The following is a 22,430-nucleotide window of genomic DNA, read 5'->3' as shown; positions in this document are numbered from 1 at the left end:
AAAAAAAATCTCTGTACAGTGGACAAGGAATGTTTTCATTTTCCCTAGTTTTCAGCGTAAGTTTTGGACAAATTATTTGACTCTGAGTTTTCAGTTTCTTTATCTGTAAAATAAAGACATTGGGCAAGATAACCTCAAGGGTACTTTCTAGCTTTAAAATTCTCTTTGTGAACCATTTTAAAATGAGCTAGAGGGACAAAAAAGCAACTTGAAATTCAAACAGTGAATTACTAATACAGCTTTCTGTCTGACTTTCTACTTAACATTTTTATTAACACATTTACACAATTCTTTTGCAGATCCTGTACTTTTGCTGTTTTCTTTTTTTACTGAAAATGCAGCAGTATTTTTAAATAATTTTGCTACAACAATAATAACCCTTTAAGATCTTTTAAAAGCTCAAGTATAGTTCTGTAATCTAAAGGAAAAACCTTAGAATTTAGTAGATTCTTGCTCATATTAAAAAAGGGAAGTAACATACGTAGTAGTTTTCACCTAGTTATTAAAGATAAGTCATAAAACAAAGTATATCCAAAATTGCGTAGGATCAGTAATAAAGTAAGTAAATAAATAAATAAATCTCACATATAGCCAAAGGAAAAGAAATTGGATAAGATTCTTAAGTGACATTTTCTTCCATCTTATAGTGATCTAAAAATCCATATTTGGGTATGTAGAAATTACCAGAATGAGTGGTAGAGCTTGTTTTTGTTGACTACTGTTATGAATGTTCATAGAAGATTTTTATGGGCAGGAAGTTAGGTTAGACCTCTCAACCTTGAAGGATTTGTGGTCTCCTCCCCACTCCTCGCCTGAACTGAGTATAGGCATTCTCCTTAACAACTTAGGAATGTGTATATTTTGTTAGTTTTGTATTGGTGTAATTCATTAGTTCCTACAGTTGTAGGGTGGAATATTCTAAGATGGCAGTCAAAATCGATTGTAGTTCATAAATTTAAATCTCATTTTGTTTGTTTGTTTGGTACAGTTCAGGTACATTTTCCAAGGGAAGTATGATGATTCTATAAAGTAAATTTGTAAATGTACCAAGGAGCTTGAAGTGTTTTCAGACTTACATTTAAGTGCATTTTTTCATCTTTTTTAAAAAGAGCTTTTTTTTTTTTTTTCTTTTGGTACTTTGTGATAAAAATAGCTTTTATTTACTTTTTCTGTTTGCAGCTGTCTACAGATGATTTTCACTTCATACAAACATACAATTTTCACCCTTCTTTAAAAGAATAAAAAAAGGAAAATAGTTTGAAGGGAATTTAGTAATCACCTAACTTAAAATAATATACAGATGAAAAAAACCTATGAAGTCCAGAGAGGTTAATTGGCTGGACTGTTGTCACACAAATAATTTGTCACAAAAATGTTTAAAATTTCTGAGACAAAATTCTTTCCTGTATTTGATAAATAGATACTTGAATTCCCAGCTAGAATGTACTCTTGATTTTTGCCAAACTTGCATTTTCAGTGCTTACTTTTTCAAAGATCATAGTAGTTAATGTCTGAATCACAATTTAAAATCCAAAATTTTCAGTATAATAACTCATACTTAAAATATAACTACATATGGAGCTAGAATTTCTCACAGTTGGTTTCTTATTTGATATGATTTAGAACTTTAAAATTTAAAAATGAAATCTCCTGACCCAGTTTTGAAAGTATTATGTTCAAAAGAGGTGTTTTTAAAAATCTTTTAAAAGTACTGTATTTTGTCTTTTCTTACATTTTATAGGTTATCTACTTTTATTTAAATGATTATGCCATATAATTTTCTCATGTAGGTGATTGATAGGATGATAGTTATTAATTTAAAACAAAATCTGCAGTTGGAAGACTGAGGTAGGAGGATTATTGTGAGTTCTGGGCCAGTGTAGGCTATATAGTGTTTTCAAGGCCAGCCTAAACTATAGAGAGAACTTAAAGCCCTTCCTGGGCCAGTGAGATAGCTCAGCGGTCTAAAGTGCCTGCTTAGGCAAGTGCAGGGACCGGATTCGATCCCGGCACATGTGCCCTGCTAGCCTTGCCTTCAGGGCAGGCTGAGCCGGCCACAGAGTCCAGAAATGGTGGCATATACCTATAATACCAGTGCTGGGGAGGCTGAAAACAGAACGAGCACTACGCTGTAACAACCAAATACATTAAAAAGAAAAGAAAGAAAAAAGCCCTTCCTGGTCCTTATCTCAGTGTGGGAAGTTTATATTTGTAATGCCACAGATAAATTATTGGGATCCTGTCAAGTTAATTCCAAAGTACCACACCCACTACAACCAAAGAACAAAGACCCTAAGGTGTACTTGTAGTTATGGGGAGCCAAGGGATTCTAAGTCTAGCCATAATGATGGCTACCTGAAACAAAGGGTCAACCTTGGGTTTGAACATGGGTTTTACTCATTTTTGAAGAAAGGAGTGGCTTGAAGAGGAATAATTGTGAGAATGGCAGGAAGTAGGTGGGCTGGGCTAGGTAGGAGGCTGGAAATCACCTCTGCAGTATGCAGAGAGAAGGAAATGCAGAAAGAGTCATCTGCATTACACAACTGAGATGGTATCTCATGTTTTGGAGTCTTCATTTAGTTCTGATGTATAATTTTTCAAGACCCAGAAAATCATAGCCTCTATCTTGAGGCTTGATTCCAGCCAATAGCATGGAGCATTGGTTCTTCATTCCTTCTCATCCTGGCTCAAGCAAGGGAGCAGTGCGTGGGAGTTCCAGCAAAACATATCTGCCATCTTAAAAGATTGCCTTGACCCTCAGCTGGACTGATATGCACTGCTTAAAGCAAACCGAAGGGATAAGAAAAGTCCTAGCTACCTCTGTGCATATCAGTACGTGGAAATAGGGTCAGGCTCATCCAAAATGGAGATAATTGTTCCTCTTTCAAAAAGAGTTACCCAGTGGTCCTCCACAAGAACTTGTCTCAAAAACAAAAAAAACTAACACACACACACACACACACACACACACACACACACACACACACAAACTAGCCTGAATTTAATGGTAGGGAGAGGGAGAGGAGGCAGAGAGGGGGAGGGAGAGAAGATATGAGAAGGGGAGGGGATGGGGAGAATTTTAATGAACCAGAAAAGGGAAAGAAAATGAATAATTCTTTTATTTCTAACTTATTTTGCCTAAGTAAATTGTCTTTGGGTCTATAGGTTCTGTTTTGTATACCTATTTTATCATATACTGACAAAGTAATACAATAAAGCTTTTATGCTCTTGGGATCATGAGGTTTTGCTAGCAGAACCTTCAAGGATTGGAGAATAGTAATGTTCTACCCCATACTTTGGAAACTTGGGAACATGATTCATGTCACGGACTAAGCTCCTTGCTCTGTCATTTATCAACAGCATGACCTTGACAAATTTTGTAACTTAATATTTTTTGTCAATATTTTAAAATATTTTTCTCTGAATAAATGGAAATTATAATGACTTTTATAGCAATTGTGTGTAAGTGATGTAGGCTCTTGGTAACTTCATTTCCCCCTGCTCTTCTCCACTTGTTACCTACAGGCCCAGCTTGCCGCCTCATCCCCATTCACCAACCCAGTTCTCCTGGAGAAACCTTAAATCTCCAAAGTAGGGTGTAACCCCAGCTGGCAGGTGACTGGAACTAAGAAATATGCTTGGGTAGGTGTTAAGGTTTGTGTATAGTTGTTCCCCGAAAGCCTCATGCAGTCTTGGGGTGGCTTCTGGAGTTTGTGATTGATTATTGTGGGTATGGATGCTATACCTCCCCTGGGGCAGGTTATTTGCCTTACAATGTAAGGTTGGAAGAGAAGCTAGCTGCTTGAGCTGAATATGGACTGAAACCTCCAGTTACTGTGAGGTAAATAAACTTTTCCTTCCTTCATTTTGGATGTCGGGTATTTGTCCCAGCAATGAGAGAAGAGTAACAAAGACAGTGGGACAGGTCTGTAGACATCCCTTGCACGCAGTGTGTTGAGTAGACTGGTCTAGAGTAAGAGTCCCACAAGTGCTCTGACGCCCTAAAACGTGAATGTTTTGGGAGGTTCCAAAGAGCAGCTTATGTGGCAGCCACAATTCCCATACCTTCAGGACCTCAATTTTCCCAAATATACGATTCTAAGGATTTTTAAAAAAAATATAGTTACATAATTTTCCTTATTAGGATGCTATGTTTTAAAAGTTGTCTCAAATCAGGTTAAGTGATTTGTTACTCCTACTAGGGGGTGAGGGATAATGACTTTGAAACTTTAGTCTTTCAGGTATATAAAGAAGATATTAAAAAACAAACAAAAACTCTTTTTTTCTTTTTCTTTTTTTTAAATGATATCTTGGGTGGGCCAAATAGCTCAGCGGATTAAAGTTCCTGTAAGCAGGTGCAGGGGCCCAGAATTCAATCCCCGGGCCTGCAGTGCTGACCCCACCCCTGGGGCATGCTGAGACAATTGAGACTGGCATGGTGGCACGCGCCTGTAATCCCAGCTCTCGGGAGGCTATGAAACAGGTGATCACTACGAGTGCGATCTATTAGTGAGACCCTGAATACCCTGTAGCCCCGTCCCTAAAAAATATAAATAAATAAATAGATGTTATCTTACTATTGTCTCACTTTTTCATCCTCCCTCAGCCTTTTGAGTAGTTGGTATCTAAGGTGTGGGTTACTACGTCTGGCTTGGTGATTTCTTAAATATATCTGATTTTCAAGCAGATTTACAGTATTATAGGCCTTATTACTAGTCTTATTCTTCACTATCATCTACTCCTAGGTTACAAACATCTGTATATAAAAGCAGAACTTTAAAGAATTTAAGAGAGGTGTCCTATGAGTAACTAAAGCACTGTTACTTTTTTTGTAGTATCAGTAGTTATAGATTTGAAATTTTACTGTTTAACCTATACTATGGATTTGCATAGGCATCTGTGGAATAACTTATTTTAAATATTTCAGAATATAGGGTCAGATACTCTGAGTACTAGCCTAGGTGTCAGTGTTTAGATAGCAAGTCCTCTATGCACTGATATTTTACCATGTCATCAGGATCAGCCTGCCCCATATCTCAGCTAGCTGGATGACTAGGGAAATGGAAGATATAAAGGAAAAGAAGAATGCTGTTTTCTTTGTCACGACATAGTCTGCTATCCTTTGGGTTTGGAGGAATTTAACCAACTGTCCTTTTTCCTTCCCCTCTTTTTCCAATAGAAAGGAAGACATTTGAAAATGAAGGGCCAGCCAGATAGCTCATAGGACTAAAGCACCTGCTTAGGCAAGCGCCCGGACTGGGCTCGATCCCTGGTGTGCCATGCCAGCCCTGCCCCCTCTCCCCCCTGAGCTCACTGAGACAGCAACTGAGATTGGGCGTGGTGGCCCGCCCAGCGCTTGGGAGGCTGAAAACAGGGATCATTATGAGTCCAATCTGTGTAGTGAGACCCTGTAGACCCTGTAGACCTTTTTTAATTTTTTTAGAAGGTTTAAAAATTTAAAAAATGAAAGAAAATGAATTAGGGCACTTTTACTGTGTTCTCTTCTTATAACTGGATTAACTCTTATTAGAATAGTCTACAGGATAAATCTGTTATATTTTGTTGCATCATTTATTTCCACAGATCAGTAGCCCATCAAATGAAGTTGCATTTTTTTTTAATTCAGATCTTTACTGTGAGATATATTAAATACTTTTTTTGGTAGCACTTTTCCTTTTGTAGAAAAAATCAAATGATTTTATAATTGATCAGTAGGTAGAGCAAAACTCCTATTTTAGACCTAAAGAAAAACATTTTTGTTCCATTTCAGATTTATATTGTATGTAAAGGTACCTCATGTGGCAAAGTTTTTAATTTTCATTGTATAATAAAATTATAAGCGGCAATTTGATTTGTAGAATCATTCAATTGTTGTGATTAAATATCAGTTAGACATTATGGAGAGGACTGGATGTGGAAGAAGAATACAGAAATATCTATAAATGCCCTTCTGTTAGAGAGCATGTATTAAAATTTGGGAGAAAGTTATGTATAAAAGTAAGAATTTTTAAAGCTAGAAGATTCATTTCAAATCCTGAAAACTAGTTGAATCAGAAGTCTTAGGAGCTTGGTAATTGGCCTGGAAAACTTGATCATGGTGCTAAAGCCAGATTAAACACATCTTTCATTATAATTTTTAATCCATAATTATCTTTTACAATAACAAAATTCCAGAAGCTGGAAGATTTATAAAGTTTTGTTTTTGTTTTTGTTTTAGTACAGGTTCTACAGGGTCTCGCTACACAGATCAGACTCATTGTGATCCTCCTGTTTTCAGCCTCCCAAGCGTAGGATTACAGGGACATGCCATGACACCCAGTCTCATTTGTTGTCTCAGCACACCCTGGGGGTGCCAGGAATTGAACCCTGGTCCTTTTGCCTGCCTAAGCAGGCACTTTAGTCCTCTGAACTGTCTGGCAGGTCTGCTGGATGATTTATAATGAGTAAAGGTTTATTTAGCTTATGATTTTGGAGGCTCAAAGTCCAAGATCAGATGTTGCCATCTGTTTGGCTCCTGGTGAAGACATGAAACCTGGTGGGAGGCACTGTGATGGGAACCTGTAAAAGTGGGAGAGGTCACGTGGTGAGGCAGGAAGCCAGAGAGATTTGGGGGCCAAGCCTGCTCTTTTTAAGTAGTTAACTTACATTGCAAGACCAGTATTAACCCTTTTCAGGGCAATTGCTTCATGTTCTGGTTATCTTATACTAGGCTGCACTGCCTGCCTACTCTGCCACACTGAGGACCAGGCTTCTAGCACATGACCTTCAAGGAATACCAGTTGATAAATATGGTAAAGACTTGGGCAGAGAAATGGATCAATTTCTTCTAGGAACACATCTGTTAAGAAGTATATCAGCACAGCAGCCATCAGGCTTGCTGCAAAAGATACAGGGAGTGTGTATGCAAATAGCTGAGTTGTAAGTATAGAATAGAAAAGCCCCACAAATGGACTACAGTTCATTTTTTGGTTTCTTAGCTAGTTTTAAGCAGTTTACCACTGTTAACATTCAGGGTAGCAGTTTCTGTCAGCAGCACTACACAGGCCGAGCATAAGGCCACAGGATCAACATATGCTTCTCCAGAGCAAAGGTAAAGCACTCCAGCTCTCATCTTCTGCTATTGAGGCCAGTATGAGTGAGATGAAAATAACAGCAGAGGCAGACTGAACAAGGTGGGTTGAGGAAGAAGATCATTGCCGAGACAGACAGGCAGAAGTGTAACTGCTGAGCCAAATAGTAGCCAAGAATTAAAATCCTAAAGGAAAGGAAAAAGCTATAATCAAAAGACAATAGACATGGGCCAGGGAGATGGCTCAGTAGAACAGGTCCTGAGTTCAATCCCCAGTACCTCAAAAGAAAAGAAAAGAAAAGAAAAGAAAAGAAAAGAAAAGAAAAGAAAAGAAAAGAAAAGAAAAGGAAAGAAAAGAAAAGAAAAGAAAAGAAAAGAAATCATGAAACAAATGAAGCAGAGATACAAGACAAGATCACGTTCATAGTACTATGTTCATTATATCTTACATTTCAAAAAAACCTCTTTATCTATAGCTATCTATACTTGTCCAAATATAAGGTAAAATCTTTTCTCCCAGTTATTCCTCAGAAAAGAAAATTTGTCTTTATCTGAGCCTTTGAATTTCTCATATGTCATTGGACATTATTTTGAATATAGAGTATTATTAGGAGAAGACATGTTAGCCTACTATCTGCCTTATTGTATTTTGGACTCTTTCCCTTGATAAGGTTGGTAAAGAGAAAGAAAAATAAAGAGATTTAGTAATTATTCCTGGTGACAAAAACTTCAAGTATTGAATAACTTAACAACATAAAAGTAATAAAAAGTTTCATAGTTGTTATTGGTGGTAACAACAATGCATGTATATTTATTGGACTGTGGAGATGAAAAACAGAGCCAGTTTCTCTTATCTTGGCTTTCATATGAAGCCGTTCTCCAGCAGATTGTACAGCAGGTATTAATTTAGTTCAGGTCTGACACTGTGTACCTGGAGATAGTGTTAGACCTAACAGATTGAAGTCTTAGTGTTACAGGATTGTGCTCACGTTGGATGCCCGTTGCGTGCACATGTTGTAGCCACTGCATCTGCGTGGTTGTAAATTGAGGTGCTCACAATATAATAATGTGTTTGCTTAATTTGCCAAGCTTGCACAAAAACTTAGGAAATGATTTCACATATATTTGCTCATCTGTTATAAAGGACATTAAGAGAACAGCAAGATGGAAGAGAGACATAGTGATGGAAGAGAAATATAGCACACAGTATGGTAAAGGAGTATAGAGTTTCTGTCTGCTCTCCTGACAGACCACCCTCCACAGCCTACACAGGTTCAGCTATCCAGAAGACCTTAAAATGTTGTCCTGAGGGTTTGTGTAGGGGCTTTTTTTTTTTTTTTTATTTTTAAGACAGGGCATCACTTCATAGCTCAGGCTAGCCTTGAACTCACTGTAGCCCAGGGTGGCTTCAGACGTGCTGCAGTCCTACTACCTCAGCTTCTGAGTGCTGGGGTTACAGATGTGTGCCGCCACACTCAGCTTCCTTTGGATTTTTATGAGAAGCTTAATTATATAGGTATCATCGATTATATCATTAGTTTTTCAATTCAGCCTTCACCCCCTCTCCCTTGACTGGAGGTTGGGGGTTAGACTGAAAATTCCAGCCCTTCCTTTACAAGATTAGTTTCCCTGGCAACCAGCATTTATCCTGAGGATACATAGGAGCCTCCAGCCACCTGTCATCTCGTTATCATACAAAAGACACGCTTACCAATCAGGAGATTCCAAGGATGTTACAACTTTAAGTCTGGAAATGGGGACAAAGACCAGATACATATTTCACATATTACAAGGACAGATTCAAAACAAAACAAAAACTTCTAATGTTATTTGAATGGCTTTGAGTAAAAATTCAGGGACTGCATTTTATTTGGATTCAAAAGCGTATTTCAAAGATGTTATAGGGAAATTTAGGTTATTTATGTGTTTCTATACCAAAGAACCGTAGTGGAAAGCCTCTCTTTGCAGACTCAGGTCTTAACTACCTGCTTTTGCCCCATTCCCTTATCCCATTTCTCAACTATCCTGGTTCTGTGTTTAAGTTTTTTGTAAGTTTCATGTTGCATTGCCACATAATTGTACATATTTATACAATATAATCTGATGTCTCAATACATGTATATCTTGTGTAACAGTCAAATCAGGCTAATTAGCATATCCATCAACATAAATATTTATCATTTCTTTATGATGAGAACCCTCAAAATTCTTTCAGCTGCTTTGCAATGCATATTCAATATACTGCTGGTAAACTACCATGTGCCAGTTAAACAGGAGAAGTAAGTTCTGGCTCTGTTTTAGCTTCTTTCAGTTTATCTACCTCTCCTTCAGTTTGATGCATGTATTTAACTTTGTAGTTGCATTGCTGAAATTCTCTGGCAGGGCTCCTTTATCCTCAAGGCCTCTGGGCTACCTTGGTAACTCTGCTTCTAGACTGACTCATCTCCCCTGCTGGGCTTCTTTTAAGTGTGCATCAGGAGAGAGGACTGACATGATTTCATGAGAGGTTACCAAGCTTCAGCTCAGTCACATTTACATGTATCCTGTGGGAGGTCATTGTCTCATGTTCTGTGTGGCGAAGGAAGCCAGGTTGCAATGAGGTCACACTGCTGTCATCCAAGAGATCTTAAAGAAGAGAACTGAATCTCTAAGGCTCTCACATTTTATCGAGTGTGTTTTTAACATTCTAAATAAATATAACTTGTCCTTACTTAAGGTAGACTTAAGATGGTTTGAATTTACAATGGTGGGAAAGCAATACACATTCAGTAGGAACCATTTTGAATTTTAGATTTTAATCTATACCTGGTCAGTGATATATATAGTCTCTCATTAATGCGAAGCAGTGGTAGCAACCACAGCTCCCAGGTAGCCACGTAATTATGGGGACGAAAGCCCAGTACCTGCAGTATACCAGAGTACTGTGTTGATAAGCTATTAATGTTTGGCAGGTTAGGTGTGTGAAATACAGTGTGTGTGTGTGTGTGTGTGTGTGTGTGTGTGTGTGTGTGTCTGGGGATTGAACCCATTCACACTAAGCTATACCTCCAGCCCTTTCCTTTATCATTTTCAGTTTGACGCAGAATTTCCCTAAACCACTAGGTTGCCCAGTCTGTGTTTGAACTTTCAGTGCTCCAGCCTCAGCCTTTGAAAGTAGTTTTCTTAGTTACTCTTCTCTTTTTGCTGGGACAAAACACCTAACATCCAAAATTAAGGAAGGAAAGGTTAATTTAATTCACAGTTAGTGGAGGTCTCAGTCTGTACTCAGCTGAGAATATGCCAGAGACGCACAAGGCAGAGGTCAGCCTTTTGTGGCAGTGGAAAACAGCACAGAGCAAAAGGAGGAGCAACAGCTGGGTGGCTAGCTATCCTTTCCCCAACTCCTTACATTGTAATGCAGATTATCTGCCCCAGGACAAGTGTAGCACTCACACCCATAATCCTAGCGCTGGACCATGAATTAATCACACATTCTAGAAGCTGCCCCATGACTGTATGATGCTTTGCAGGGGTCAACTAGATATAAACCATAACAGTACTGAAATGCATTTTTTTTTATTCCTGATCTTTTCAATTTATAATGGGAAAATAGCCCTATCATAAGTTCAGGAATATCAGTATTAACCTTTCTAATTATCTTTGCATTCATAATTTTATATTTTTATTCTTAGAGAGGACTAATAAATTATATATGCTTTTGGCTACACCAAATCTGGATTTACCTCTAGGTTTTACTAAATGAGATTCCTGAGTGTATTTGTACACATTTAGTGAAACATAATTTGTCCGAATAAACAAGCACTGAATAGAATCTTGAAAATCCTGAATTATTCTAAAATGAACACTTTTGGTGGCTGTTTTACAAGAGAACCAGAACTTCTTGGCTGCCAGGATAGTTCAATGTTAGTGTTAGTGAATATCATAAAATTATAACTCAGACACTGACTTTAGTTGAGCCCAGTTCCAATCAGCAAGACTTCGTGGAAAACCTACTATATATAATGAGGTTGCTGGGCCAGGTTCTTTTTTTTCAGATAGTTTAAACTCAGTTTAAGAGCCATTCAAAATACATTGCCTTAACAGTGAACTATTTTTGGTTCCTTGGAACTTTAGTTCTCTGAAATGAGAAATTGGAGGTAACATGATAAATATGATTAAATGCCAGGGAAAACAATGACAAATGGTTGGCATCAGTCACTTGGTGTTCTCTAAAACAAAGAGACTTGTCAGCCTGCCAGTACTGGCAGCTTCAGTACTGAGGCTAAAAAAATAAAAAGTGTCCTTATCTTTTTTTGGAGATAGTTTCATAAATGGTAGCTGTTGGGTAACCTTAGGTAATAGTTTTTCAAATCAAATAACTATATATTTAAAACAAACTAGTTAATGTTCAACCTTTGCCCATTCTCATAATATGACATTATGTCAGTGCAAGTGCATGTATTTGTGAGATAGTATAGAGTTCCTAAAAGATGAACCATTATATGATGTCACATATTGACACATGTTTTGAAGGAAAACAGTGCCCTGGAAGGAGAGAGACTGATGGCTACAGGGGTTCTCTTTAAGAAAGGGTGTGTGCTATCTTAGCTATTCCTTGAATTGCCATATCCCTGTCTTATGGCACTTCTGCTTAGTAGGTCTTCTGGCTGGAATACTTTCCTTTAGATACCTGTTACCAGTTGTCTTTTCACTTCATTTACCATATGAATGAATGTCATTAAAATTAAATGAGATTGACCTAATCTTATTAAAGATTTTTATTTTTAAAAAATGATTTTATGAAAAAATGCATAATATACTTTCTTTTACAAAACAACATGGTATTATATACATAGTTTCCACTGAGATAAAAAAAAAACCTCAGACCTTTGCATGTGTTCATTTACTTATTCATACCTAGGAAGAAAACTCATCAAGCATCTTCTATTTGTCTACTTACTAAGTGCTTCTACCTTAGTTTTATAGGAAGATGAATCATGAAACAAGAGTAAAATGACACCCTTCTCACTTACTGTCCTCCAGCCATATTGATCTTTCAGTTCCCAAAGTTAGTTCTTTTCTTTGCACATTTTACTATCTTTACAGTGTTTCTTGTTTTTATGAAACTGAAAATATTGCTTAATATCCTTCTTTCTATGTTTTGTAAGTTCTATAAGTAGAAATCATATACCACTTAATTATTAATACTTAACTCAGTGTCCAAAAATACAGAAGGTACTTAAACATGTCTTAAGTGAATGAGCGATTAGGTGATGTATATAGTAGAAAAGTGTATCTAATCTAGTAGATGTTGAAAGATATTTCCCTGAGTAAGTGAATTTTAAGCTAGGATCTAAAGAATGAGGAGAAATGAGTGAAGAAGACCAGACAAAATGTTCTGGAGCTGAGCTCAGATTTTATCCTAAAAGCTAAGGAGTTTCAAACAAAGCACCGTTGAATTTTTTTTTTTTAATTGTTGTTAAAGACATAGGCAGTGGTCGAGCAGAGAAAGTAGTTGGAGGCTTATTAAAGTGATAGATGATGATGGCTTCTTGGCAGTAGAGGTGAGACAGGGATGCCTTTGATTTTTAGCAGAGTAGCTGAGAGTAATGAGGGATAGGAAGCATACTTAAGTATAATTTCATCTTTCTGCTTTAGGTAACTGAGAAGATTCTGAGGCCTTTCAGAGAGACCAGAAACTTGGAAGGAAAGACTTTCTGAGGCGAAAACAGAGCAATACTGTTAAGACCTATCTAAGTCAAATCTGAGTGTTACAGACTTGATTATATAGCTAAATTTTGTTTTTTTAAAAAATTCCTAGAAAGAAAGAACTAGAATGATTTAAGGATATATTTTTATTAGTACATGTTTGCAGTACATAATGACTATATTCATCCTGGGGAGTTGATACATGTATATTATTAATCCTAATACTTTTTCCAACCCTTTCTCTTCTTCACCCTATTCTCTTCTCCATCTCTTGGTCCCCTTCCACTTTGCAAAGATCTGTCTTCCTATTATGTTTCATTTTGCTCTTTCTTTGTACTTTGGGTTTCTCATATGAAGACACCATGCAGTTTTCAAGCTTTTGTGTATGATTTATTTCACTTAGCATCGTGCTCTCCAGCTGCATCCATTCTCTTACAAATGAGTAATGCTGCCTTTTTTTCCCCTCCTCCCATTTCTCTCGTCCCTTCCCCTTCTCTCTTTTCACCTGTCCTCACCCTGAGTCTTTACACTGGTTTCTCTGTCTGTATATGATGGTGTTCTAGTTTATTTTCTTTTAAGAATACGAGCCATCTTGGATTAGGATCTACCTGAATGAGCTCATTTTAACTTAATAGTCCTTATCTTCCCAACACAGTCACATTCTGAAATATTGGGGGCTAGGATTTTAATATATCCAATTGGAGAGGACATAATTCACCTCCCAAAGCCATGCATGGGATGAAGTTTTAAATGCTAATAACCTGACTTTCAGAAATCTTAGTGGTGGTGAGCCTATGGCATGCATTCTGTAGCCATCATTGAAAGATCTAAAATGTTCACCATCACTGGCCCAGACTATTTTTGTTTCTAGCCAACACTTGGAAAGCAAAGTGGGTCTTTCCTGGAAATCACAGGTAATTAACTCATATTTATCCAGTCATCATTGGGATCCAGTATACCTTTGTTAAAGTCAATTTGTGGATTAGCCAGTGAGTTTTTTAAATTAATGTTATATATGATTGAAGAAATATGATTTTTATATTTGTGAGGTACAATGTGATGTTTTGATGTATGTGTATAATGCAGCATGAAATACTTAGCATATTTATCACCTTGTTTACCTATCATTTTTAATTGTGTATTATATGCCAGGCCCAGTTCCGATCATTTTATTTACTTATTTATTTTGAATTTAGTTAAGTTTATTGGTATAATTTAGGTATGTACAATGATCACATTCATCATAGGGAATTTGTACATGTACATGATACGCCCTTTGTCTTTTTTTCCCATCCTATTCCCCTCTCCTCCCTATAACCTCTCTTCCCCTCCTTATTTGCAAAGCTTGGTTTCCATTTATTATTTAGTTTTAATTTTCATTATTAGTGTTTTATTTTAATGAAGATAAAATTACACACACACACACACATACATACACACACACACACATCTCAAAAATAAAACACCTTTATGGAACCAAAAAAAATAGCACCTTCTTAGCCAAAATGTGGGCTATGCTCTCTCTTATAAGTAATTTGTCCTGCCTAGAAGATCACTGTGAAATGGGCTCATTATCACTGTGCTGGCTACCTTGGGCGTTAGCAGTCCCAAAAGCTGGTGGGTTTGTGCCAGTGGCCTTTTGTGTGCCAGTTTAGCATGTTCTCCTGGTGTAGCAATCACCATTACTCATGACTGTGCCAGCTAAAAGGTACTTTCCTAAGAATTATGCTAGAATACATGGGGAACAGCAAGTAGGCTGAACCCACTATGAAAATGGGGAGGTTTCTTTAAAAGGAGAGCAGGTGGGTATGTGCATGTGCACTCTCAGACTTTCTCTTTGGTCTAGGGAGGGAAGAATCCCCTCACAAACCTGAACGAGGCAAGCTACAGAGGTTTCAAATTATCTAGAGAGGCTGCAGGTTAGAGTCATCTGGCATAGGTCAGCAATTAAAACCTGCCATAGGCAAAGCAAGTACCTAGGCTGCTAACAGGGACCTGATGCAGCCAGCCTGCCTGCACAGTGTTTGGGACAGCCATGGGGTAAAAGTACCTTTCAGGAAGCACTGGATTCTCCTGTCTTTAGGATTTACATTTATCATTCAAAAGTCTATTGGTGATAGTAACTTGACATTCAATCCTGTATATTTAGTCCTCAGCACCTTAGTGCTAGGCACCTAAGGATGACTCATGGTAGTCATTATTTTAGATTTGTTATTAACACTATAAATTTGTTCACATCACTATTCACTGTAATTGTTATACAGTAATATTTTTATGTTATCTTGGTTTTTAGGTAGATTGGGGCAACCTGGACTATTTAGTTGTTGACATGCCACCAGGAACGGGAGATGTGCAACTGTCAGTTTCACAGAATATTCCTATTTCAGGTAAATCTTAGAAGTTTAACTTATGTTTTCTTTGATACACTGATGTTGCTATACAGAAAAATAAATTTGATGACAAGCATATTTATGTCTTAAAGAATAATTTAAAACTTTCCCATAAAAGCTCATAACCATAAGTTGAATTTTCATAGTTAGCAAAATTAGTATATTTACAAAAAAATAAAGATACTTTGAGAAAGGTGGTGATACAAATGTGTTCTACAAAAGGTATAGCAGTTAAGTAGATTTAAATAGTGTATGGTTGTTGGGTTGACCGCATTTCAGCACATACAGTCCTGATTCATGGAAGCTCTGGATAAATATTTATAGAGTAAATATTGAAGTTTTGGTAAATACAGTGATGAGAGAATTATATATTCTGCTACTTATTTAATAGTAAAATCAAGAGAGTAATAAGTGTAATAGCTTATATGAAATGCAAAATAATTTAATATGGTGTCATTTTTATGCTATTGAATTTAAATATTAGTAGTTACTCTTTATATTGAACATGTTTCTAAAGATTTATCTAGATTTCACTGGAGAAATAGTTTCAAATCTCTTTTACATGTGATGAGGACTTTGGAAAAGATAATGAAAAATTTAAATGTCTTCCAAATCAGTTATTTACTGGCTATCAAGGCATGTCACTGATACTTAATTATCAAATGCTGAGACAACCTTTTTTTATGAGACATACATGTTATATAGAAGTATAAAGATGTACCTCGTTTTTATACTTTTCTGCTGGATGGGGGTTAAGACCAAGATAAAGCAAGACCTATATAACAAGAAATGTAACTTTTGTATCTGACAAGGTCAGTCAAATCCCCTCAGGATTTACCTGAAACTCTGTACCACAGTTTGTAGATCCTTTGTGAGTTTCAGCCATGTGGATGAGTCATGGCCATTGTTTGACCAGTCTGCTCTCTGTGGAAGCCTGAGAGAATCTTTTCTCTCCATGTGACTCTCCTTAGGCACACTCTACATCATCGATCACTTTCCTCTGTGGCCCCATAATCTCCTTGATCAGAAAATTTGGGACGTCACTGAGTTACAGGATGTTACAGTACAGGTTCTCTTATGTCCTGAATCCTCACTGACCTTGAAGGGCTAGGACCAAAGTGTTGGCTGTTCTTGTAGCCATTCTTTTTTTCTAATTTTTGGTCTGCAAACTTAAGTTGTTAACCCTCCAGAAGAGAAGCTTAATGATATTATTACCCTATAACATAGGCAGTTGAGCTTAACCTCATTATCTGTCTGAATATCAAACATCTTTGACATAACATGGAACAGGTATTTTCCATCAAGTATTGATATGTTAAACTTTAAATCCCTACTGAATGTGAAGAAAAAAAGAAAAAAAAATTAAAAAATTAAAAAATATTTAAAAAATAGGAAAAAACTATTACATATTTTTACACAGAAATTTAGGAATTTAACTTAACTACTACTATGGATTACTGGACTATATTGGATTATTTTGCTGAATTCACGTACCTACAATATTTAAATGACAATGGAATACCCAATTCCGAAAAACTAAACAGAAAGGGGGGATACAAATGAAGGACCATTTTGTATCTGTATATACAAAATAGTTAGGATAGATATAGAGCTACTTTCTCTTAATTCAGTGAGAAGAAAGATTTGTACTAATAATGTTTGGACAGGATATCACATCTGCATCTTGTACTATAAATAAGCACTATAAAGACAACAATATATATTAATTATTGAAACTGTCCTAGTAATCAGTTTTGAAACCATCTCATTGCTATTTGTTTCTCAATAAAATTAATAAAAAAATAAAAGTGTAAAGATAGCCTTATTACTATGGATATTTTTTGTGTATTTGTAACCTTAATAGAGACTGAGACATTTTCAGTGAAGTAGACTAAAGTTTGAGATGGAAGTAAGATGACTTAAAATGTTTCATCTTCTCTCTGGTTGCTTTTTCTTTTTTATATCAAAGATTTCTCTTTATACTTTTTTTGTGGAGAGAATTTTATCCTAAATGGTAAGAACACCTGTTGGAGGGTTTTTTTTTTTAAATTTATATATTTAGTATAGGGTCTATAGGGTTTCACTACACAGATCAGACTTGTAGTAATCCTCAATATTTCAGCCTCCCAAGCACAGTGATTACAGGGTCATGCCTCCATACCCTGTCTGAGTTGCTGTCTCAGCACACCCTGGGGGCGGGGCTATTATTGCACACCAGGGAACCCTGGTCCCTGTGTCTGCCTAAGCAGACCTATCTTTAATCCGCTGACTTATCTGGCCACCCCCTCTTTTTAAATTATTAGTATATATTTGTAGCACACCTCAATTTTTTAATCTACTTTATCTCCCCTCCTTCACTCTGAGTTCAATCCCCAGTTCGCAAAAAAAAAAAAAAAAAAAAAATTATGTTCCCTAGCAGGGCATGAAAGTGCACATCTGTAATTCCAGCACCTGGGAGCCTGAGACAGGGCCAGCTTGTGCCACATAGTGAGTGCAAGGATAGCCTGAGCTACATAATGAGACCCTGTCTCAAAAAACGAAATTATGGTGTCAAGGTACATCTCTTTTCTTAGAGACAACTTAAGTATCTTTCCTTATGGCAGAGTAGTACTCCATGGTTTTTAAATACCATGTGTACCTAATCCATTCGTCTTTTGATGCACATATATGCTGCTTTCACAACTTAGCTATTATGAATTGTGCTGCTATAAACGTAGACATCCATGCATCACTGTAATATGGTGTCTTTTAACTGTTTCTAGAAAATAATAGCAGGGAAATAGCTGAGTCAAATAGAATGTGTTTATTTATTTATTTATTTATTTATTTATTGTTTTGAGGAATGTATTTTTTAAATTTTATGTATTTGGTACAGGGTCTCTCTATGTAGCTCAGACTTGCAGTGATCCTCATGTTTCAGCCTCCGCAGCTCTGGGATTACAGGCATGCGCCCCCATGCCCAGTCTTGGTGGCCAGTTCAGCATGCCCTGGGGTGGGGATGGCAAGACATGCAGTACTGGGGCTTGAACCCAGGTCCTTGAGCTTGCCTAGGGAGGAGCATAGACCACTGAGCTATAGTGTTTGTACTGCTTGACATTCCGACCAACAATGCAGAAGGATTGCTTGTTCCCTGCAGCCTTACCAGCATTTATTATTATTTGATTCCTTTTTGATGGCCGTTCTTTCTGGAGTAAGTTGGAATCTCAGTGTTGTTTAAATCTACATTTCTGTAATGGCCAGTAATGTTGAACATTTTTTCATATGTTTGTGGACCATTTGTACTTCTTTATCTGAGAAATGTCCATTGATTTCTGTTGCTCATTTTTTGATTGAATCATTTATTTTGGGAGGGGTCTAATTTTTTTTGAGTTATTGTGTAAAAAGGTATTACTCTGAGGAATAGGTGAAAAAATTATTTTCACATTCTATAGGTTGTCTTTTCACTCTGTTGGTTGTTTCTTTTGCTGTGCAAAAAGCCTTTTAATTTGTAATTATCTCATTTGCTGATTCTTGGTACTATTTCTTGTGCTACTAAGGTTCTGTTTTAGAAAGAGCTTGAATATGCCTCTGACTTCAAGAGTTTTACCATTTTATCTTCCAGCAGAGTGTTTCTGTTTTAGATCTTTGATCTATTTTGATTTTAGTGTAGTAAATGTTGAGATATATTAGTCTACGTTCACTTTTTTGCATCTTAATAGCTAATTTCCCCAACACCATGTGTTAAAGAGCCCTTTCCTCCATTGTGATTTTTGTCTGCATTGCCAAAGATTAAATAGCTGAATGTGGCTGGTGTTGTTTCTGTATCCTCTGTTCTGTTCCATTAATACACATGTCTGTTTTTATACCAGTAACGTGCTGTTTTTATCATTGTAGCTTTGGAATGACTTCAAATCCAGGGTACTGTGATGTCACTTTTCAACCAGGATTGCTTTTGCTGCTTTGGGTTTCTTTTGGTTTCATATGAATTTTAGGATTGTTTTCTCTAGTTCTGTGAGGAATGCTGTTGGTATTTTGATTAGGATTGTGATATATCTGTATCTCAGTTTTGAAAGTATAGCCATTTTGGCAGTATTGCTTCTGCCCATGCAGGAACAGATGGTATGTAGTTTTTGTTGTAGAAGTCGTTTGCTTTTTTTGTTAGGTAAAATCCTAAATGTTTGATATTTTTTTTTCAAAATGCAAACATAGATTTTATTAAACACTGCTCCATCCTCCACTGAAGAGCTTCCATTTCCACATAACGGTGAGTTAAAGGTTGGAGTAGTACATTGATAAGAAAAAATGTTTGAAATACCTGACCAGCTAAAAACATACAAGATCTCTATGGAGTCAGCTTTCTAGTGCTGTGCAGAGGAAGGCTGTGCCCTTCCTTTAAAGACAGCCCAGCAGTAACAGCTAGTGCTGTGTGGCACCACTTATGGGGCTTGAATCCTCCATCTCAGCCTGGTGAGGAAGGACTGGCAGTGGTGTGAAGGTTTGGAAAGGCCCTGCCTCCACCCTCTGGGTGACAAGGAATGGACAAGGGACAGCTGTTGTTGTGGGCGCTGCAGGTGAAAGGGGTATTGGTGAGGAATACTCAAGAGTTTTGGCTTACTTTCCCAGGTTTTATTAATATTTTGTGCTTTAAAACCCTGGAGAGTGAAGGTTTTGCTCAAATTCTAGAAGACAGTGATGCCTTCGATAGGGCAGGCTATGCTAAGAGTCCCATCAGTGTGTTTCTAAGAGAGATGAAGGGAAGGGGAAGGACTTCCAGAACTTTGACTATGATGTATCATGGAGAGATTTTTTTCTGATCATGGCTATTGGGGGTTCATTATGCCTCAGTTATATGTATATTAAATTATTTTCCCATATTTGCAAATTTTTCTGCTATCATTCAGTAAATAGGTTTTTTTTGTCATGTGTGTTGTCTTTTGCTTTTTCATTAATTTCTATTAATCTTAGATTAGTCTTTGTTTCAACTAGCAGCTGTTGGATCCATGTTTCATGTACTCTTTTTGTTTTTAAGGTGTCTCTCCATAATTGGTTACTGACAGCAGTCCTGCCTCAAAGTTGTGACACACTGTCCTTGTATTGGTGACTCAGTAGAATTTTTAATCTCCTGAATTTCTGTTGGGTACCCTTTTCATAGAGTGTAATTCTTTTCCACACTAGAAATTTATGTTTTGTATCATTTTTTTAGCTTAGCTTCTTAGTATTATATTTTTGTATTCATTAGTTACATCATTGAATTCTCTAAGCACATTATCAATCTCATTGGTTTCTTTCTTTCTTTTTTCTTTTATGTATTTGGTACAAGGTCTCACTATGCAGCTCGGACTCATAGTGATCTTCCTGTTTTCAGCTTCTCTAGCACTGGAATTATAGGCATGCACCACCATTCCTGGATGTGGTGGTTGGCTCAACGTGCTGGGTACCTGCACTTGCCTAAGTGGTGCTTAGTCTGCTAAGCTCTCTCCCTGCCCCCGCCCTTTTTTCGTAAATCCCCACGTTACTTTTTAAAATAATAAGTTGTGTGGCTTTTGGTTTTTCTCCCCTTTGATGCCCTATAGATCAGCTTTGGGGAGTTGAAAGTTTTTAAAGGGATTTTATTGGTATGTCCTCTCATGTTTTTACATATGTATGTATGTATGTATGTATATATGCTGAGGCTTGCCGGTTGCTTGTACTGGAAGACTTCATTGCAACTATAGTTGGGTGTAGCTAATTATAGATCTTTGTCTTTGTCCCAGATTGTGTGTGTGTGTGTGTGTGTGTGTGTGCAAGATCTCACTCTGCAGCTTGGACTTAGAGTGATCCTCCTGTTTTCTGCCTCCCCAGTGCTGGGGTTACAGGCATGCACCACCATGCCTGGACTCCATCAACAGCTCACCATGCCCAGGGGTGGGGCCAGCATGGCATGTGGTGCCACAGATTGAACCCTGGCGCCTGCGCTTGCCTAAGCAAGTGCTTAGTCTGCTGAGCTATCTTGCTGGCCCTTGTTCCAGAATCTTAACACTTCTGTTTATTTACTAAGGGAAGCTGTAGTATATTTCACTCAGTAACCAGTTCTCCAGGGGTGGGCCATGGTATAGTTAATGATACCAAGGCAATCTAGCTGTTGTCGTACAGAGAAAGCCAATTGCTAATAACAGCTACATCATTTGACATAGTAATAAAATCAGCAATAAAAATAGCATCAAAGATAAAATGGATATTGACATGTCCTAACACTCAGTAATGTACTATCCCTTATCATATAAGAAAGTTCTATAATTGTAGTACAAACACTAAGTATATACTAAATGGAACCACTTTGCCTCCACTAAGAATAGAATAGTATTCAACAATAATAGCATAGTTAGCCATCTAAAAACCCATGAAACTTAATGGTTGTATAAGTAAAGATAAACAGAATGGGAACCTTTAAAAAATGAGAAAAATAATGTTTAACATACTAATCAGTTGAAGATGAGAAAGGAGAGAAAAAAGTGAGATGGGAATCCTGTTGAAGAATGAAAGGAAATTAATAGTATTAGATAATAATAACAGAAAAGAACAAAAGACAAGAGAAAAATGTATAGGGGAAAGTTAAAATAAGTAAAGAAAATAGAAGAGAGACAGAGACAGAGAGAACCTCAAAAAATAGAAGAAAGAAAGAAAAAATAACCTGAGAAAATTAAAAAGAAAGATTTTTCCATATTTTTGAGTGAGTTGTTCCTTTTCTGGAATCCAGGAAGTCATGATTTTCTCCTCCTAGCTTATACCCAGACTGTGGCATCCATTCCAATCGAAGTATGTCCTTGCTTGCTTTGGTAGAGGGGAAAAGTAATTAGCCCTCTCTCTGGTCTTTGCTGGTTGTAGGCTGCAGGCCAAGGATTCAAGGAGTCTGTTGGACTTAATGTCAACACTCACAGATCCAGCATCCACTGAAAGCCACACAAAGCTGGCCTTATTTCTCTTGGTGGAGGGAAGGGCCCATATCCTTCCTGGCCTGAGCATAAACTTCTCAGGGAGTCTGTGGATATCACCCATTGCTGTGTCTCATCTAGTCACTGTGGAAGGGTCACACTGGAAACCCTGAAGTGGAGTTGCTGTGTAGTTGTTCTGTGGCTCCACCTGAAACATTCCCTTTCCCCAAATGGAGCCTGCCTGATTAAACACTGGCTGGCCATATGGCAGGCGCTGCACTGGTTTTTTTGTCTATTCTAGCCTGCCTCCTCCTTCTCCTTCTCCTTCTCCCTTCTCCCTTCTCCCTTCTCCCTTCTCCCTTCTCCCTTCTCCCTTCTCCCTTCTCCCTTCT

At 37.3% G+C, this 22,430-nt stretch overlaps 1 protein-coding gene and 1 pseudogene across 2 annotated transcripts in view; one reads left to right on the top strand and one right to left on the bottom strand.

The window, feature by feature from the left end:
* LOC111818289 overlaps window positions 1–14,441 on the bottom strand; it is a 42,395-nt pseudogene extending 27,954 nt beyond the window's left edge.
* The window catches only part of Nubpl (nucleotide binding protein like), a 313,256-nt gene that overhangs the window by 215,335 nt on the left and 75,491 nt on the right, over window positions 1–22,430 (top strand). For both annotated transcript variants that reach the window (XM_004637100.2, XM_023721862.1), the window contains one exon: window positions 15,052–15,145. In XM_004637100.2, coding sequence (XP_004637157.1) covers window positions 15,052–15,145 — 94 coding nt within the window. The remainder of the gene's footprint in view (window positions 1–15,051; window positions 15,146–22,430) is intronic.

Source organism: Octodon degus, unplaced genomic scaffold, assembly GCF_000260255.1.
Source record: "Octodon degus isolate 3935 unplaced genomic scaffold, OctDeg1.0 scaffold00086, whole genome shotgun sequence".
Taxonomy (NCBI): domain Eukaryota; kingdom Metazoa; phylum Chordata; class Mammalia; order Rodentia; family Octodontidae; genus Octodon; species Octodon degus.
The sequence above is the reverse complement of the archived record's forward strand: the minus strand, read 5'-3'. Positions and strand labels throughout refer to the sequence as shown.